Source organism: Dipodomys merriami, unplaced genomic scaffold, assembly GCF_024711535.1.
Source record: "Dipodomys merriami isolate MVZ:Mamm:240054 unplaced genomic scaffold, mDipMer1.0.p SCAF_7, whole genome shotgun sequence".
Classification (NCBI taxonomy): domain Eukaryota; kingdom Metazoa; phylum Chordata; class Mammalia; order Rodentia; family Heteromyidae; genus Dipodomys; species Dipodomys merriami.
This window is the reverse complement of record NW_027206290.1, coordinates 47230244-47245551: the sequence shown is the minus strand read 5'-3', so window position 1 is coordinate 47245551 and position 15308 is coordinate 47230244. Positions and strand designations below refer to the sequence as shown.

The following is a 15308-nucleotide window of genomic DNA, read 5'->3' as shown; positions in this document are numbered from 1 at the left end:
ACATTGTAGCTGGCAAGATAACCTGGGAATTCTCTCATCATAAAATCTTCAAACACTGAAAGGTAATGCACACGTGCATTGCCAGGTAAATTGACAGAATAATACCAATTTAGCAGGAAGATATAAAACTTTAATTTTGTATTTAATACATTCTAGCTATATAAGCAATTATTATAAAAGAAAACACTAACTCTGCCTATACCAAAGTGGAATACTAACCAAAAAAATTTTAGACCATTATAGAAGATTTGAACACAGTGTGTTTTACCAGTCATGAACTTTTGAGCTATACAGAGACAGATTCTAACACATATAGACAATACTATACAAAACAATTAGATGAGATAAAATAAGCCTAAAACAAAATCACAAGACTACTACAAGAAAAGTTACCTATACAATCCTCTACTATAAACTGAATCATAATCTTATGCTGAAAAGGGATTTCAAATGTCTCCCCCAAAGGCTGATGTGTGTTAAAGGGCTGGGGCTCAGACCATGATCTACAGAATGTGACCATCCAATGATTTCTCTCAGGTTTACAGGGTACTCATCTAAGAGGGTATATAGGAAAATGATATTATCTGGTCATCTATCTTATTTAATTGCCTGTTTGTTCTATTTGGCCATCTATGGGCTGAAAATAATTTTTAAATATTTCATGCCCACTAGAGAAACTGTCTTTTGAGATATGGATTAGTGAGTACTTGTGTTCTTTGTTAACCTTTGACTTACCATTGAAGCTGTAAAACTGAAATCTGTCTCTACAACTAACAGTCTTATTGTTTGAATTTGGAAGTTTCCTTTCTGAGAAAGCATCTAACAATTAGATTAGCCAGGTGCCAGTGGCTCACGCCTGTAATACTAGCCATTTAGGAGGCTGAAATCTGAGGATTAACGTTCAAAGCCAGCCTGCGCAGATATCTCCATGAAACTGTCATCTCCAATTAACCACCAAAAAGCTGGAAATGGAGCTGTGCCTCCACTGAACAAAAGTTCAGGGACAGTGCCCAGGCCCAGAGTTTAAACCCCAGGATGAGCACCAAAAAATTTCAAATTAAATTAACAATTCAAAAGTTTTCTTGAAAGGTTTTATATAAGCCCCTTAATTCAAACAGCCTCAGAATTCCTAAAAAATGCATAGTAAATTCCAAATGATTTTAATATGCTACCCTTAAAAAAAAATCTTTCCCACTGAAAGTTTTTATTCAGAAGCACTTTATACAATAATGTAAATTTTGTAATTACAGTGAATTTATGGAAAAACCATCCATATACGAAAATCTGGGTTTTATCAAAAAACATCTTTTTCTGATTTTGTAACTATGGATTTGTTTACTCAAAAAGACTAATTTCAACTTCATAAAAAACACTTTCATGGTTTGTTCTATTCAATCCTTACATGAGTTTCCCTAATACTCTTGTTCCCATCTTCTACTTACCAATACTAAAAACATCAATAATTCATATAAGTAGTACAGCCCCTTTCGCACAGTTGCTTTAGATATCATAACAAGTTTCTGACAACCTCCATAACAACACTGGTTACAACTGCATAAAACTACCTACTGTTTTCATGTATGTGTGCATGCGCGCACACACACACATATATATGTATAACTAATCTCCTTCTCAAGCTGTGGATTATATCCTCCACTTTAGACTGAGGCAGTCTAAAGTATAATTACCATGTTCTAAATATTAATATGCACACCTTTTTAGAGCATGGTAATTATACTTAGGATATTTTTACATTAAAATAGCATGGACAAATAAGAAATTAAATGTAAAAACTCCACCAAGTTTTTAGATAAATTATATGACTTCAAAAATATGCAGTATGTAAAGCCTACAGATAAAAAAAAATCACCTTTCTTTATTGAATAAATCTAGAAATCTCACTAGGAAAAAAAAATGGCAAGTCATGATACCTGTTTATTACTATGAGACTCACCTGCAACCTTGCAATCTCTTCCCCAAATTTCTTCTGCTGTTTTGCCAGGATAGACTGGTGGTATTCAGCATTGGCCTGCATGATGCAGTGCTTGGCCGCCAGGACAGGGAACACCTCCTGGAAATAAAAATACTGACCAGGGAAAGTCCAACCAAACAAACCATAACAGACAACAGGGATGCAGGAAGAAAAAGGAAAAGGAGAGGGAAATTAGAATCACCCCATTAATGGTTTAGAGACAGGTTAGTCACTAGGTGTAAATGGAGAAGGCAACATGATGTCGTGAGGATTGAACTCTATAAATTCAAGGTTTTTCTTCTAGTTAAGGACTTTTAAATTAAGGGCTTTTAAAAAAATGTTAACTGAAGCTAATTTACATTTTTTACAATTTTCGTTAATTAAGTCATGAAGTCAGCATTCTGTTTACAAGGAAGAAAGGAGAACATGCATTAGAAAGAAGAGAACTAGAATGGCCAAGCACAGGGCTCTTACAAACTTTCTTATGAGCCCTTACCCAGCTCTTAGAATTACCTAAACCACCATTACTCACATATACTAATGAAACTGCTCTATAGCTGACTGTTTCATCATGTTAAAGAGACAAAAGAGAGTAAAGTAAGTTCTCACTTAAATTCATATGCTGAGACTTAAAGATTATTTTTAGCCAAATAAAAAATGATTTAGTAGCAAATATATACTAACAGTACCATATTCTCAAAAACACGTCATAGACATATAAATGCACTACATTAATAACTAATGACAGTGCTATTTTCCCTAATTTTTTTAAAATGATTTCTGCTCAAATTACTTTTAAAAAATCCAATTACATGAACCAAAAATCCACTATATTGATAAAGGCTCTTCCAAAATACCTGAGCCTATCCTGTCACTTCATTGTTTCTAGGAAACATTTTTTTTTTTAACATTTAAGAAATACACTAGACAATGATTGTCTAGACAGAAATATAGTTGAATCAAAAATTGAATTACTACCCCAGGGTTTCCTTATCTCTCTCAGTAAATAATTTCCTAGCTTCCTGGGTCACTACTTGCAGATACACCAGTTTTATAACCAGAATGAAAATCCCGTATTAGCTTTATTAGTAAGGAGAAAACACAATACATCTTTATCTTATACTGCAGTCATGGGAATACTCAAGGTAAGGCTGGAGCAACTTGTTACTTAAACAAGCAGTGTTTACAAATAACAGGAATGTTTAGAGATAGCTTCCAAGCCTTTGAAATGATATTATTCTCTTTATGACAGTAACAAACTCATAGTCTAACTGAATGTATCTGTACATTGAACAGCTGAACACTAGGTCTTTCACATAAAGAAAAGGGGAGAGGAGATCCCAAGTCTCTTTGTAACAGTAATGTTACTAATTCCTGGTGTCCAGGGCAAAATTCTACTAGGCTCTTAGTATTCTTTTTTTTTTTTTTTTGCTAGGTAAGTACTCTACCAGCATGCACTCACTCTAACATTATTTTACACACTAGCCCTTTATGTATACGTTAAATCCCTAGAAATCCCTTCACATTAATTCCTATTTCTAAATCATCACTTATGTGAATTTTTTACTATAGCCCTAAGCTCTCTGCAAGAGAGAGTTCATAATGTCCAATGATTCTAAATATTACTTATAAATTCATAAATTCTCTTACCAAAAAAAATCACAGCATATCTGCTTCCACACAGGTGAAACTATTTCCTGAATTCTCTAATTCTGAAGAGAGTAGTTCAAATGTACTGTATATTTAAGTTTCTTTTTGACCATTCCAACTTTACTGCTTAGTCTAGTCATCACTTTGTCATTAACAAATGATCACCTCTGAACAATCTTTTCAATAATCACTTCAGAAAAGCTCACATTAAAACAGAATACTTCCTGTGATATGCGGTTTAAGATGGTTGCTTTTCCTTAGCTGTCCATTAGCAGCCCAATTTTCTATCCCTGTTGGCAAAACTTAATTCTAATCAAGGTATCAGATGAATTTGTTAAGTTTTCTTTTCCTTTTTTCTTTATGTCTGTTTTTGCGCCTTAAGACTCATCTTTAAGAAAACAGGACAATAATTAAAAATATGAATAATCAACATGTTCAAGTATTCATGCTTATACCAAATCACCAACAATTCAGCATGACACAATGCTTTGATCAGACAGATGATCAGTTTTTCTGAAAAAAGTATAGCTTAGGAAAATAAGTTTAGCACAGAGTATACATAGTATAAATATTAAATATAAAAGATTGTTCATGCATCTTCAATTTAAAATTTTATTTCTACAAATACGTTCTTTACATTTATTAAAATTTCAAATTTTTCTTATACAAAACTTTTAACTTGATTCTTATATATAAAAATACTTCCACATGCAAAATAACCAACTATTTGTAAAAACAGTAACTGACCTTGGGGAGTGTATCTTTATACTGACACTGTTTGAAAGCATCACCAAAGTAATCAGCAGCTTGATTAGCCAATTTAGCTATAATGGCATCTTTCATTTTATCTGGAATAAAAGGGACCATTATAATTAAAATAAGTAAAATGATACATGACTCAGTATAAGCACTACAACTGAGTTTGTGCATTTACTTTAAAAAATTCTTATTGATGATTAAGTATTCTTATAAGACTTAAATTGTTCTATAGACAAATCCAAAAACACAAAAAATAGACTCATGGTTACCAGCAGCTGGATCAAAAGGGAGTAAGGAATGACCACTAATGTATAGGCGTATTCTTGGGGTGACAATAATGTTCTAAAATAAGATGACAATGCATACCACTTCTAGGCATCTACCCTGAACAACAGGAACCAATATACAAGAACATGTGCACCTCCATGTTTATTGCAACACTGTTCACAAAAGCTAGGATATGGAAACAACCCAGATGCCCCACCACAGATGAATGGATCCAAAAATTGTGGTATCTATACACAATGGAATATTATGCAGCCATTAGAAATGACAAAATAATGGCATTTGCAGGGAAATGGATGGAGCTAGAAGGAATCATGTTGAGCGAGGTAAGCCAAGAAAGAAGAGACAAACGGTACATGGTCTCCCTGGTAAGTGGATGCTAAATCCAAAATGTTAGGTGATATGACAAAACTAACAGGACTTAAGAAACAAAGAACTCCCACTCATCTGGTTGAACCACTACTAAATATCCCCACGCTGCTGATCACATATATGGTGTATAACATGTGAACACCGTTATATGTTACAGACTGTGATAGACAATTTGCTCCAGGAAAGTTAGAATGAACTTGTGACTTTAAATGAGCATCATTATTCCAGAATACTGTGAAATTCGGGAAATTATGTAATCACTTAATCACAATAAAAAAAAAAAAAGAACCTCGGGGAAGGGAGGGGGGAGGGGATGGTAGGGGGAAAACAATGGAGGGGGTAACAATGTTCAAGAGGAAGTGTACTTATTATCTCACTCATGTAACTGTAACCCTCTGTATAGTATCTTTACAATAAAATAAATAAATAAATAAAATAAAATAAAATAAGATGACAATGGTTGCAAAATTCTGAATACACTAAACAACACTGACTTATAAAGTTTAGAATTTTGGTGTTTATGAAGTCTACCTCAATATAAGCTACTGTTTCTTTAGTTGGTTGGTTGGATGAGTTTTTCATTTTGCTTTTTCTGGTGTTTGCTTTTAGTTTTGTTTACTTTTTAGTAGCACTATGGCTTGACTTCAGGGCCTAACAGTTGGTAGGCAGGCGTTCTACCACATAAGCTAAGCCCCTAGCTCTTTCCTGTCTTTTTGCCATGACAGGTTAGGTCACAATCCTCCTGGTTATGCCACCTTCCACAGCAGTAATGACAAGCAGACATCACCATCACCAGTTCTGGTTTTCTTGAGACAAGGTATCTCACCAACTTTTTGACTCTAACTATAATCCTATCTCTGCCTTCTGAGTAGCTGGGATTACAGACTTCAGCCACCACATCTAGTATAATCCTTTATAAAAGAAAAACTTATGTTAGTTCTGCTCTCTAATTTTCAATTTCACTGCATTTACATATCTATATTCCATTCCCTCACACTAACTTCTATGCCTTAGAAGAAATGTTCTTACTCCCTTACACATCAAGGACTTTGCCTAGATGGTTCCTTCTTGTCATTTAAGTCTAGTTTAAATATAAGCTGCCTTGGGCTGGGAAGGTGACTCAATGGTAGAGCGCTTGCCTTGCATGCATGAGGCCGTGGGTTCAATTCCTCAGCACCACATAAGCAAAAAAGAAAAAAAACAGGAGTGGCGCTGTGGCTCAAGTGGTAGAGTGCTAGTCTTGCGCTGAAGAGCTGAGGGACAGCACCCAGGCCCAGAGTTCAGGCCCCACGACCGGACCCAATAAATAAATAAATAAATAAATAAAATCTGCCTCTAGAAACTCTTGACTACCCCCTGCTCAACACCTTTTTTATAAAGATTTTTTTAAAAACCTCTCCACTAATGAACCTAATTAGCATGACCACCAGTCACCACTATTCCACAGCCATTTTGTTCTCTGAAATGACCTTGAATAAATTTCTTCCTTATCATCTACCTCCTACTAAAAAGATTGAGGTCTTATTTGTTTGCTAATTCTGTTTATCTATAGGCATTAGAACAATGCCTGACACAGAACAGATAGCCAGTAAATATTTGCTAAATAACATTTTGAATTATAAACACACATCATTATTATTCCATAATTCAGTATTTAAAGACAATATCTATCCACTCTACAAACTTTCAAACACAGCCTATACTTAGAGTACAAGTTTAAAAAAAATAGGAATTAAAACTTTTCAATAATCCACGTATCAAGTTCAAAAAGTCTTAATAAAAAATCATTTTTAATCATATTTCAAATACCTTCTTAGTTTAAGAGCTTATCACTTCTTCTCATAGGCAATAAAGTGGAGGAAAAATTGGAGTTACCTCTTGTGGCTTTTAAAAAAAAAACTTCTTGGGCCTGTGCCAGCATAATAAGACTGAGGGTCCCAACAGTGTCTGGAGATATGTCCACAGTAGGTTCTCGATTTAAGGCAGATAAAACCGTCTCTTTAATATGTAAAAAGGCACCACTAGCAAACTAGAGAGGAAGAAAAAAAAAAAAACCTTTAAAATGTATAGGAATTCTTTAGTTTACTATGGTTACACATAAAAATCAAATGTTAACTGAGTCAATAATTGTTACACAAAAATTTTTATCTCACTTTACACAGTATCTTTCAAAACTCTAATACAAAACCTAATAAAGAAGGAAAAACAAAATAAAATGATCACAAGTGTTAGATATACCTCTTCAAATCTGACCTAAGGATAAATGAAGGAAAAAAATTATTAAATGTTTTTAGTACTGAAATGCTCTTGTTTTGATCTCAAACCTGTATTTCAAACAAGCTCAGGGGAATCTCATCTCTGACACTTTGTCCTCTGAGGAAAAGCATTGCTACTTGTCTCAATTTGGTCTTCAAGACTCCCTAGTAACAGGTGAAGCAAATTACACTGAGAGAAAGGGGAAATTCAACGTAGCTAGTTATTCAGGGTACATAGCTAGCCATACTAAAGAAAGTAATACTTTGTATACAGTCATAAAGTAGTCATAAAACTAGAGTAGCTGAAAGGATTAATCAACTGGCCTAGTTCGTAAACCAAACAAGCAAAGAATCAAGGCCCTCTCACTCATATGAGGAACCTGGTTATCTAGAGAGGTCAAAGACTATAATGGCTTCTGAGTGGCCAGCAACCCAGACCAGGAGTGAGGTCTAAGACCATGTGGCCTGCTGTGAATACTCACAACACAATATGAACTCTATAAATCTTACATGTCAATTAACTGAGTTACAGTTAAGAGAAAGCTAAACAAAATTTTAACAGATATTTAACAGTTAACAGAAAGCTAAATAAAGTTTTATTGTGCTTAAGTATTTTGAAATATTTGTCATTTACAGGTTCAAAAAATAGTATGTGCATTATGTGTCACTATGACCACCAAAATAGCTCAACAAGCCACAAGTTGATACCTATGCTTTGCTTACAGTTATTTTCTACTCAATCCAGCACTGGGTGATCATTATGTGGTGGCCAGTTTACTACATACCTGATTACCAGTTTTCTACATACCTGGTAATGCTTAGCAGCGATTTTTAATCCTTCATCATTATCCAGGTTCTGTTCTGCTGCAATCTGGCTAGCTAAGGCTGCACAATTGAATAAGACACAGCTCTTTTCATATCCTAAGCTTGCAAGAGCTGTAAAATAAAATTGAGAAGGAAATATCAAAATTTTCCAAAGAAAACAAATGTTCCAAAGAGAAATAGTATGACCTGGGGGAGGGGGAAGGGGAGAGTGTAGTTGTGGAGATAGGAGGGAAGGGATGGGGAAAAACAAAGGAGGAGGCAACAATGCTTGATAAGAAATATATTCATTACTTTGCTCATGTAATTGTAACCCCTCTGTACAGTATTTTCACAATAAAAAGCTTATTAAAAAAAAATAGTATGACCTCTGTCCCACTGGCTCTCACAGAAAAGTTTCCAGACCTACTTCACATCTATTTCAGGGTGCCCTGACAAGTACTTAGTTCCATAATGGCCCCATCATCAAAAGCTAAACAGATCACTAAGTTATCCTTTCTCACCTTTACTTCTATGTTTTTATTATTATAGTCAGATTCAAAATATGAAAATCATTCTTATGTCATTTTTTTCTTTATCTCTTAAATTCAAATAAGTTCCTTTCATCTTTCCATTACCTCTCAAAGGTATATCTTCCTCTCACCCTTAAACTAGTTTCTCTTTTACTACAAACCTGAGTTAATGCAAGCACCTCTCTTAGCTGGCTTTTCATGCCTCAGTCCCTAATGCCAACTAATTTCTCAGAAGCCTATAGCAGAGTAATGTGGCAAAAATGCAACTCTGTCCAAGAATCTGTAATATATCTCACATATATTAGCATAGCTATTTAAAAAAAACAAGAAAATAAGAAGAGTTGATAAAGATGTAAAGACACTGGAACTGTTGTACAGCGTTGGTAGGAATGTAAAGTGCTATGGAATGCAATATGGGAATCCACAAAGATTAAAAGCCGAACTACCATAAAATCAAGAAAAGAATTACTAAAAGCAGTCTCTCAGGTTTGAACTAGGGTTCAAAGCAGCATTATTCACCATAGCCAAAACACAAAAGCAATGCAAGGGTCTATGTACCCACTGATGAATGAACAAAATACTGTATATACATATAATCAAGTATTACTCAACCCTAAAAAGAAAGGAAATCACTAGGGAAATAACTGGGAAAAAATGAGGGCAAAGGTGACACTGTTCAAAAAGAAATGTACTCATTTCCTGACCTATGTAACTATAACTCCTCTATACATCACCCATTCAATAAAAACAAATTTTAAAAAAAGAGAAAAAGAAACAAAAAAAGTAGAAAGAAAGAGGGGGGGGAGGGAGGGAAGAAGGAAGGAAATCACACGCTACAACATAGACATTCTGCTAAGGGAAATAAACCAGTTACTGAAAGATAAATACTATATGATTCCATTTATATGAGTTATTTATAGTGTACTTGAAATCATAGAAAAAGGAATTAGATAGTGATATCCAGGGAAGTGGAGGCTATCATTTGATGAATATAGCATTTCATATTTGCAAGAAAAACAATTGTAAAGGCTTCTTTTACAACAATGAATGCAGTAACATTACTAAACTGTACAGTTAAAAATAGTTAAAATGGCAGATTTTGTGTTGTGTTTTTACAATGTAATAATTATCTATATTAGAATAATTTTTCATAAATTAAATCAGAATAATTAAATTCAGAGACAAGAGGAATACCGGTGGTTCCAGAGACTGACAAAAAGAATGGGTAGTTGAGTATAGAATTTCAATTTTGTAAATGAAAGAGCTGTAGAAACAGACAGTGGTTATAGTTACAAAATAATGTGAATATGCTTAAAATCGCTGATCTGTACATTTAAAATTATTAAAAAGGTATTTTGTGCATTTTATCACAATTAAAAATAAGTGTAAAGAAAAAGAATCTAATGGATAATTCAATCACATTATTATGACTTTCCATTGCACACCAGACAAATGGCCACAAAGCAAAATAATCAGAAGACTTCTTACAAAAAACATTGGGTAAATCATCAAAAAGAACCAGAACAACACAGTTTTATATCTAAGTCTCAGAGTAGTGCTATACATTATAGCCCCTCTTGCTACAGCATCTTGGTACCCTACCTTTTAATAATAGCAATTCACTACTAGCATCCTGACTCTGTAGTTCAATAGACATAAATATATATATATATAGAGAGAGAGAGAGAGAGAGACTTATATACATATATATATTACTCTTACCTGCTTTCTTAAGTAAATTCATACTTTCTTAAGTAAAATATGACATGAGGAGAATAATAATGCCCTTAAAAAAAGATCAAGGTAACTGAAAAACAGCCAAAGTAAGCAAAGCCAATTCCAGTAAGTCAAAGATAATTAGTACTCTTCAAGAGATTTAAAGATAGTGAAATCACAAGACAAACAGGATGTAGTATCTTTAAGTTGGTGAAAAAGAAAAGCTACCAAAAAATTAAAATTTTAGTTATTAACACTATTTCAAAAGAAGTGTTAGAAAGTATTATCTAGGGCTAGGAAGGTGGCTCAGTGGTAGAGCGCTTGCCTTGCATGCATGAGGCCCTGGGTTCGATTCCTCAGCACCACATAAGCAAAAAGAAAAAAGCCAGAAGTGGCGCTGTGGCTCAAGTGGTAGAGCACTAGCCTTGAGCTCAAGAGCTGAGGGACAGTGCCAGGCCCAGAGTTCAGGCCCCACAACCAGACCCCCCCCCCCAAAAAAAAAAGAGAAGAAAAGAAAAAGAAAGTATTATCTAGACATTCTCCTACAAAGAATACAATGTTAAAGAAATTAAAACTTATTCACTCCTATTTCTTAACAACCAACATGTAAAAAAGCATCTACAATAACTCTCAATTACTTGGAAAGAAAAAGTATAAAGAGAGGGATTGAAGGGACAAGAAATATAAGAAAAATTCCCATGGTTGAAAAGAGATTAAATGATCCAACTAAAAAGGTTAGCAATAAATCACACAGAGAGAGAGAGAGAGAGAGAGAGAGAGAGAGAGAGAGAGAGAGAGAGAGAGAGAGAGGGGGGGGGGGGGGCTTGGCCCTGGATTTTTATCTAGCACTATAAAAAAGGAAAAGTTTAAAAAAAATGAAATATAGCAGGCACCAGTGGCTCACACCTATAACCCTAGCTTACTCAGGAGGCTGAGAGCTGAGGACTGTGGTTCAAAGCCAGCCCAGGCAGGAAAGTCCATGAGACTCTTACCTCCAATTAACCACCAGAAAACCTGAAGTGGTGCTATAACTCAAGTGGTAGAGTGCTAGCCTTGAGCTGAAGAGCTGAGGGACAGTGCTCAGACCCAGAGTTCAAGTCCCATGACCAACAAAAAACAAATGAAATATACTCCAAGCAACAGATTAAACTACATACATTTTTGTAAGTATTATCTCAAGCTATTGTTTGATATTTTATTTCCATAATTTCTATGTCTGACTTCATAAGAAATTTTTGTTCTTACAATTAAAATCTTATTTTTTTCTTTATCAACTATCCTTGTTTTGTCACATTATCTCTTCTTTTTCACCAGGGCTTTTCAAAATTACTAACTTGGTTATGAAGTTTTTAATTCAAACATCTGATTATAAACAGAATAAAAACAATCACCCAATACCTTACTCCTTAGAGTAACCACATTAATTTCTTTCTCAAATAACTACACGTATTTTCATCTGTAACTTTTTTCACACTACACTCAAGCTGCCTGGGATGCTCAACTCCAATAAGCTGCACACAAAGTCCGTTTAAGAGTGTTTCAAGGGCCGGGCGCTGGTGGCTCACGCCTGTAATCCTAGCTACTCAGGAGGCTGAGATCTGAGGATCACGGTTCAAAGCCAGCCCGGGCAGGAGAGACCGTGAGACTCCTATCTCCAATAAAACCACCAGAAAACCGGAAGTGGTGCTGTAGCTCAAGTGGTAGAGTGCTCGCCTTGAGCTGAAAAGCTAAGGGACAACGCTCAGGCCCAGAGTTCAAGCCCCACGACCGACAAAAAAAAAAAAAAAGAGTGTTTCAAGGATCCCAATTCGGAAAAGTTGTACAACACAAACACTCTGATCTTTGGGGTTTAGAGTTGTGTTTATTGGAGGGGCAAGGGTGGTATTTGAGGCTGAATTTGGGCCTCATACTTGCAGGCAAGTTCTGAGCCACGCACCCACTCCTACTTTGATATGTATTACAATATTCCATTGATGTAGCTTTACATATCCACAAATATACACTTGCATTATCACTTAGTCTTCTAAAATTGCACAATATTCTAACAAATGTGTATTACTAAAAGACATCTAGTTTCCAATTTTTGTTAGCAAAATACCCAGACGAATCACCTCCTGTTATATTCATACGCTCAAATTTCTTGCTTTCTACCACTCTTCTAGAAGCTAGGTTCATTATTCAACCTTTCTCATTCCAGAATTTCATCTCCTGTCACCTGCTCCTCTTCTCAGCCTACCAATCTGCTTTTTAAATCACAACAGCACTAAAAGTCCTTTCACCTTGGCTCCCTCTCAGCATAACATTGCTCCCGTGGAACCAAAATCCAGACTGAAAATTCTCTGAAACAAGTAACCCGCTTACTATTTACATTTCCTTTCTTCCTGTCAACGCTCTCAATTTCATGCAATTTGTCTTTTTCCACACGCTTCTAGAAAGACTTCTCTCACTGTCCAATTCAATGTCTTCCTCCAACCCTACAACTTAGGTTTGTCACAGTTTCCTTCTATCACATCAGGTACTCTGTGTGTTCACCTTTATAGAGCCAGAACTCCCACAAGTAATTACGATATGCAGCAGGCATGGGAAATGACAGTCTACATCACCTTTAAAATTCCTCTATATTCACTTCCACATTTCTGTATTTTCCTAATTCCTCCAGGATCTAAAAGACTTTTCTCAAACTCATTTCAGAACTCTTCCTATTATTTCCTCTGACTATTATATTCTCTAGCTGACTTTCACAATTTCCTATTATCTGCCAGAGGGGTTCAATTTATTATCACCTAATAATTAACTCCTCCCAAGTCTACAACTCTCTTTTCTGAACTTTAAACCTATTATTTCCAAGTGCCAGAGAATTTTTTACCCTGAGGTAGCATAGGAAAATCAAGACTGATCTGTCCATGAAAAACACAGGTCAATCCAAGTTTCAAAGCAAAGTCAACCCTTAACTTCTCTTCTTCTCTTCTTCTAACTAATAGAAGGCCCATCCATTTCACCTCTGAAGTGTCTCCGAAGCCCATCACATCTCCTCTGACCATACATACTCCCTTGTCTAGCCTCCCTTGTCTAACCTCACTGTCTCTCCTTTGTTTCCCAACTAATCTGTTGAGTTTCTCGAGTCCCTGGAATTAGGCTTTCTGGATTCACATATCACTCTCACTAAACCCAAGTCTTATGATCTTTGAAAGCCACTTACTCCGATCCAGCCAGTTTAGTCATATGGCAACTACAGTGCCTTTCCTCATTGGACTAACAAGAAATTCAGTAAGACAATATATGTAAACCCATTCCACAATGCCTGGATAGTCAATACTGAATAGTAAATATAAATAAGGAGCATTACAATTTTAGTAATATAATATTTGCACTCTTCACAATCTATTTTCCATTATCATCACCCTCAAAATTCCTCAACTCAAACTGTTTTAAGCCATATAACTATTATATTACTATATTTTCATTTTCTCACCTATATAAAAAGGATATATCTGATACTTGGATTACCCTGTATTTGGATACTTAAGTGCATATGCATCACATATCTATATTCATACACAGTAAACAATACCTCAGATAATATGTATATATGACCTGAAGTATATATATAAACATGATATGTAAATATGTTATACATACATAATTTTACATAATAATGTATTTCATTCAGTATTCATTTTAATCAGTAGTAAATGAACACTGTAAGGATTTTACATATTTTCACTTTTACTCCAACCAGTAATTCCATGACTCACTTCACAGATGAAGAAATTATGTCACAAAGAAGATACCTTGCATGAGCTATATTGTAGTATGTGATAGCATTTTCCACCTGAAAAAACAAATTTATCCTTCAAGACCTAACAAATATTGCTTCCTTTCAACAGATACAGTTAAACATCTTCCTCATCTAAGTTCCCATAAATGTGTTTCACAGACTGATTTAGTCATGCCTCACTGAAAAATCCAGGACACATTTTGAGAAATGAGCTGTTCAGTGACTTCATCATTATGGAAGTATTAAAGTGTACTTAGGATAACAAAGAAGGGGCTGGGAAGGTGGCTCAGTGGTAGAGCGCTTGCCTTGCATGCTCAAGGTCCTGGGTTCGATTCCTCAGCACCACATAAGAAAAAAGCCGGAAGTGGCGCTGTGGCTCAAGTGGTAGAGTGCTAGCCTTGAGCTGAAGAGCTGAGGGACAGTGCCCAGGCCCAGAGTTCAGGCTCAATGACCGGACCCAAAAAAAAAAAAAAAAAAAAGATAACAAAGAAGACTACAACATCATTATGAGACATAAGCTTATGGTACCACTAATATGTATGCATACTATCATGGATGAAGATGTCATTATGTGGTACATGTTACACATTACATAGTGCATACTACATTTAAAATGATCAACTTGTTTCCCAACCAGACTGAATATAATAACTGTCTTACTTATTGTTATAACTAGCATAGTGTAGGCTCTGTCTTACTTATTCTTCACACTAGTCCAGCATAGTGTAGGCAATCTACAAATATTTTCAAATTACATTAGAAGTTGAAGTTAAAAAGAAAATACGTAAGAAAAACTTAGTATTTACACAGAGTCATTAGGAGGCCTACTTTACTTCAAACAGTTGTACAAGGGGGTTATAATTTACCATGTGATAGGACAGCAAATTTTAAAATCAAAAATAAAGGAAAGTAGTTAGATCAAGTTGCCTATTATTTCTATTTAAAATTACATACCCAATTTTACTGATCCTCCAAAAAGTGAACCTTTATCAAAAGCATCCTTCCAGGTAAATGTCAAGCAGATCTGGATAGAATGAGAAAAAACAGAAAATTATTTGTTTCTTAGATCTCATTAAATATTTTATTTTTTTGAAGAAAGTCCTCCAACAAGGAAAGAACAAAAGCTCAACTTATATAAAATAATATTTTCTGTTACCAAATCCTTTCCACTCTTTGGGATTATAATT

The 15308-nt window shown here is 35.0% G+C and overlaps 1 protein-coding gene across 2 annotated transcripts in view; it reads right to left on the bottom strand.

Annotated features, from left to right (window-relative positions):
- The window catches only part of Pdcd6ip (programmed cell death 6 interacting protein), a 60284-nt gene that overhangs the window by 31670 nt on the left and 13306 nt on the right, over positions 1-15308 (bottom strand). The window contains exons 3-7 of one of the 2 annotated variants that reach the window (XM_070006562.1): positions 15076-15145; positions 8102-8229; positions 6914-7067; positions 4370-4470; positions 1955-2071 (exon numbers count right to left, since the gene is read on the bottom strand). In XM_070006562.1, the coding sequence (XP_069862663.1) occupies positions 1955-2071; positions 4370-4470; positions 6914-7067; positions 8102-8229; positions 15076-15145 (570 nt within the window). Of the gene's footprint in view, positions 1-1954; positions 2087-4369; positions 4471-6913; positions 7068-8101; positions 8230-15075; positions 15146-15308 lie in introns of both variants that reach the window. The other variant, XM_070006561.1, reaches the window with a different exon arrangement.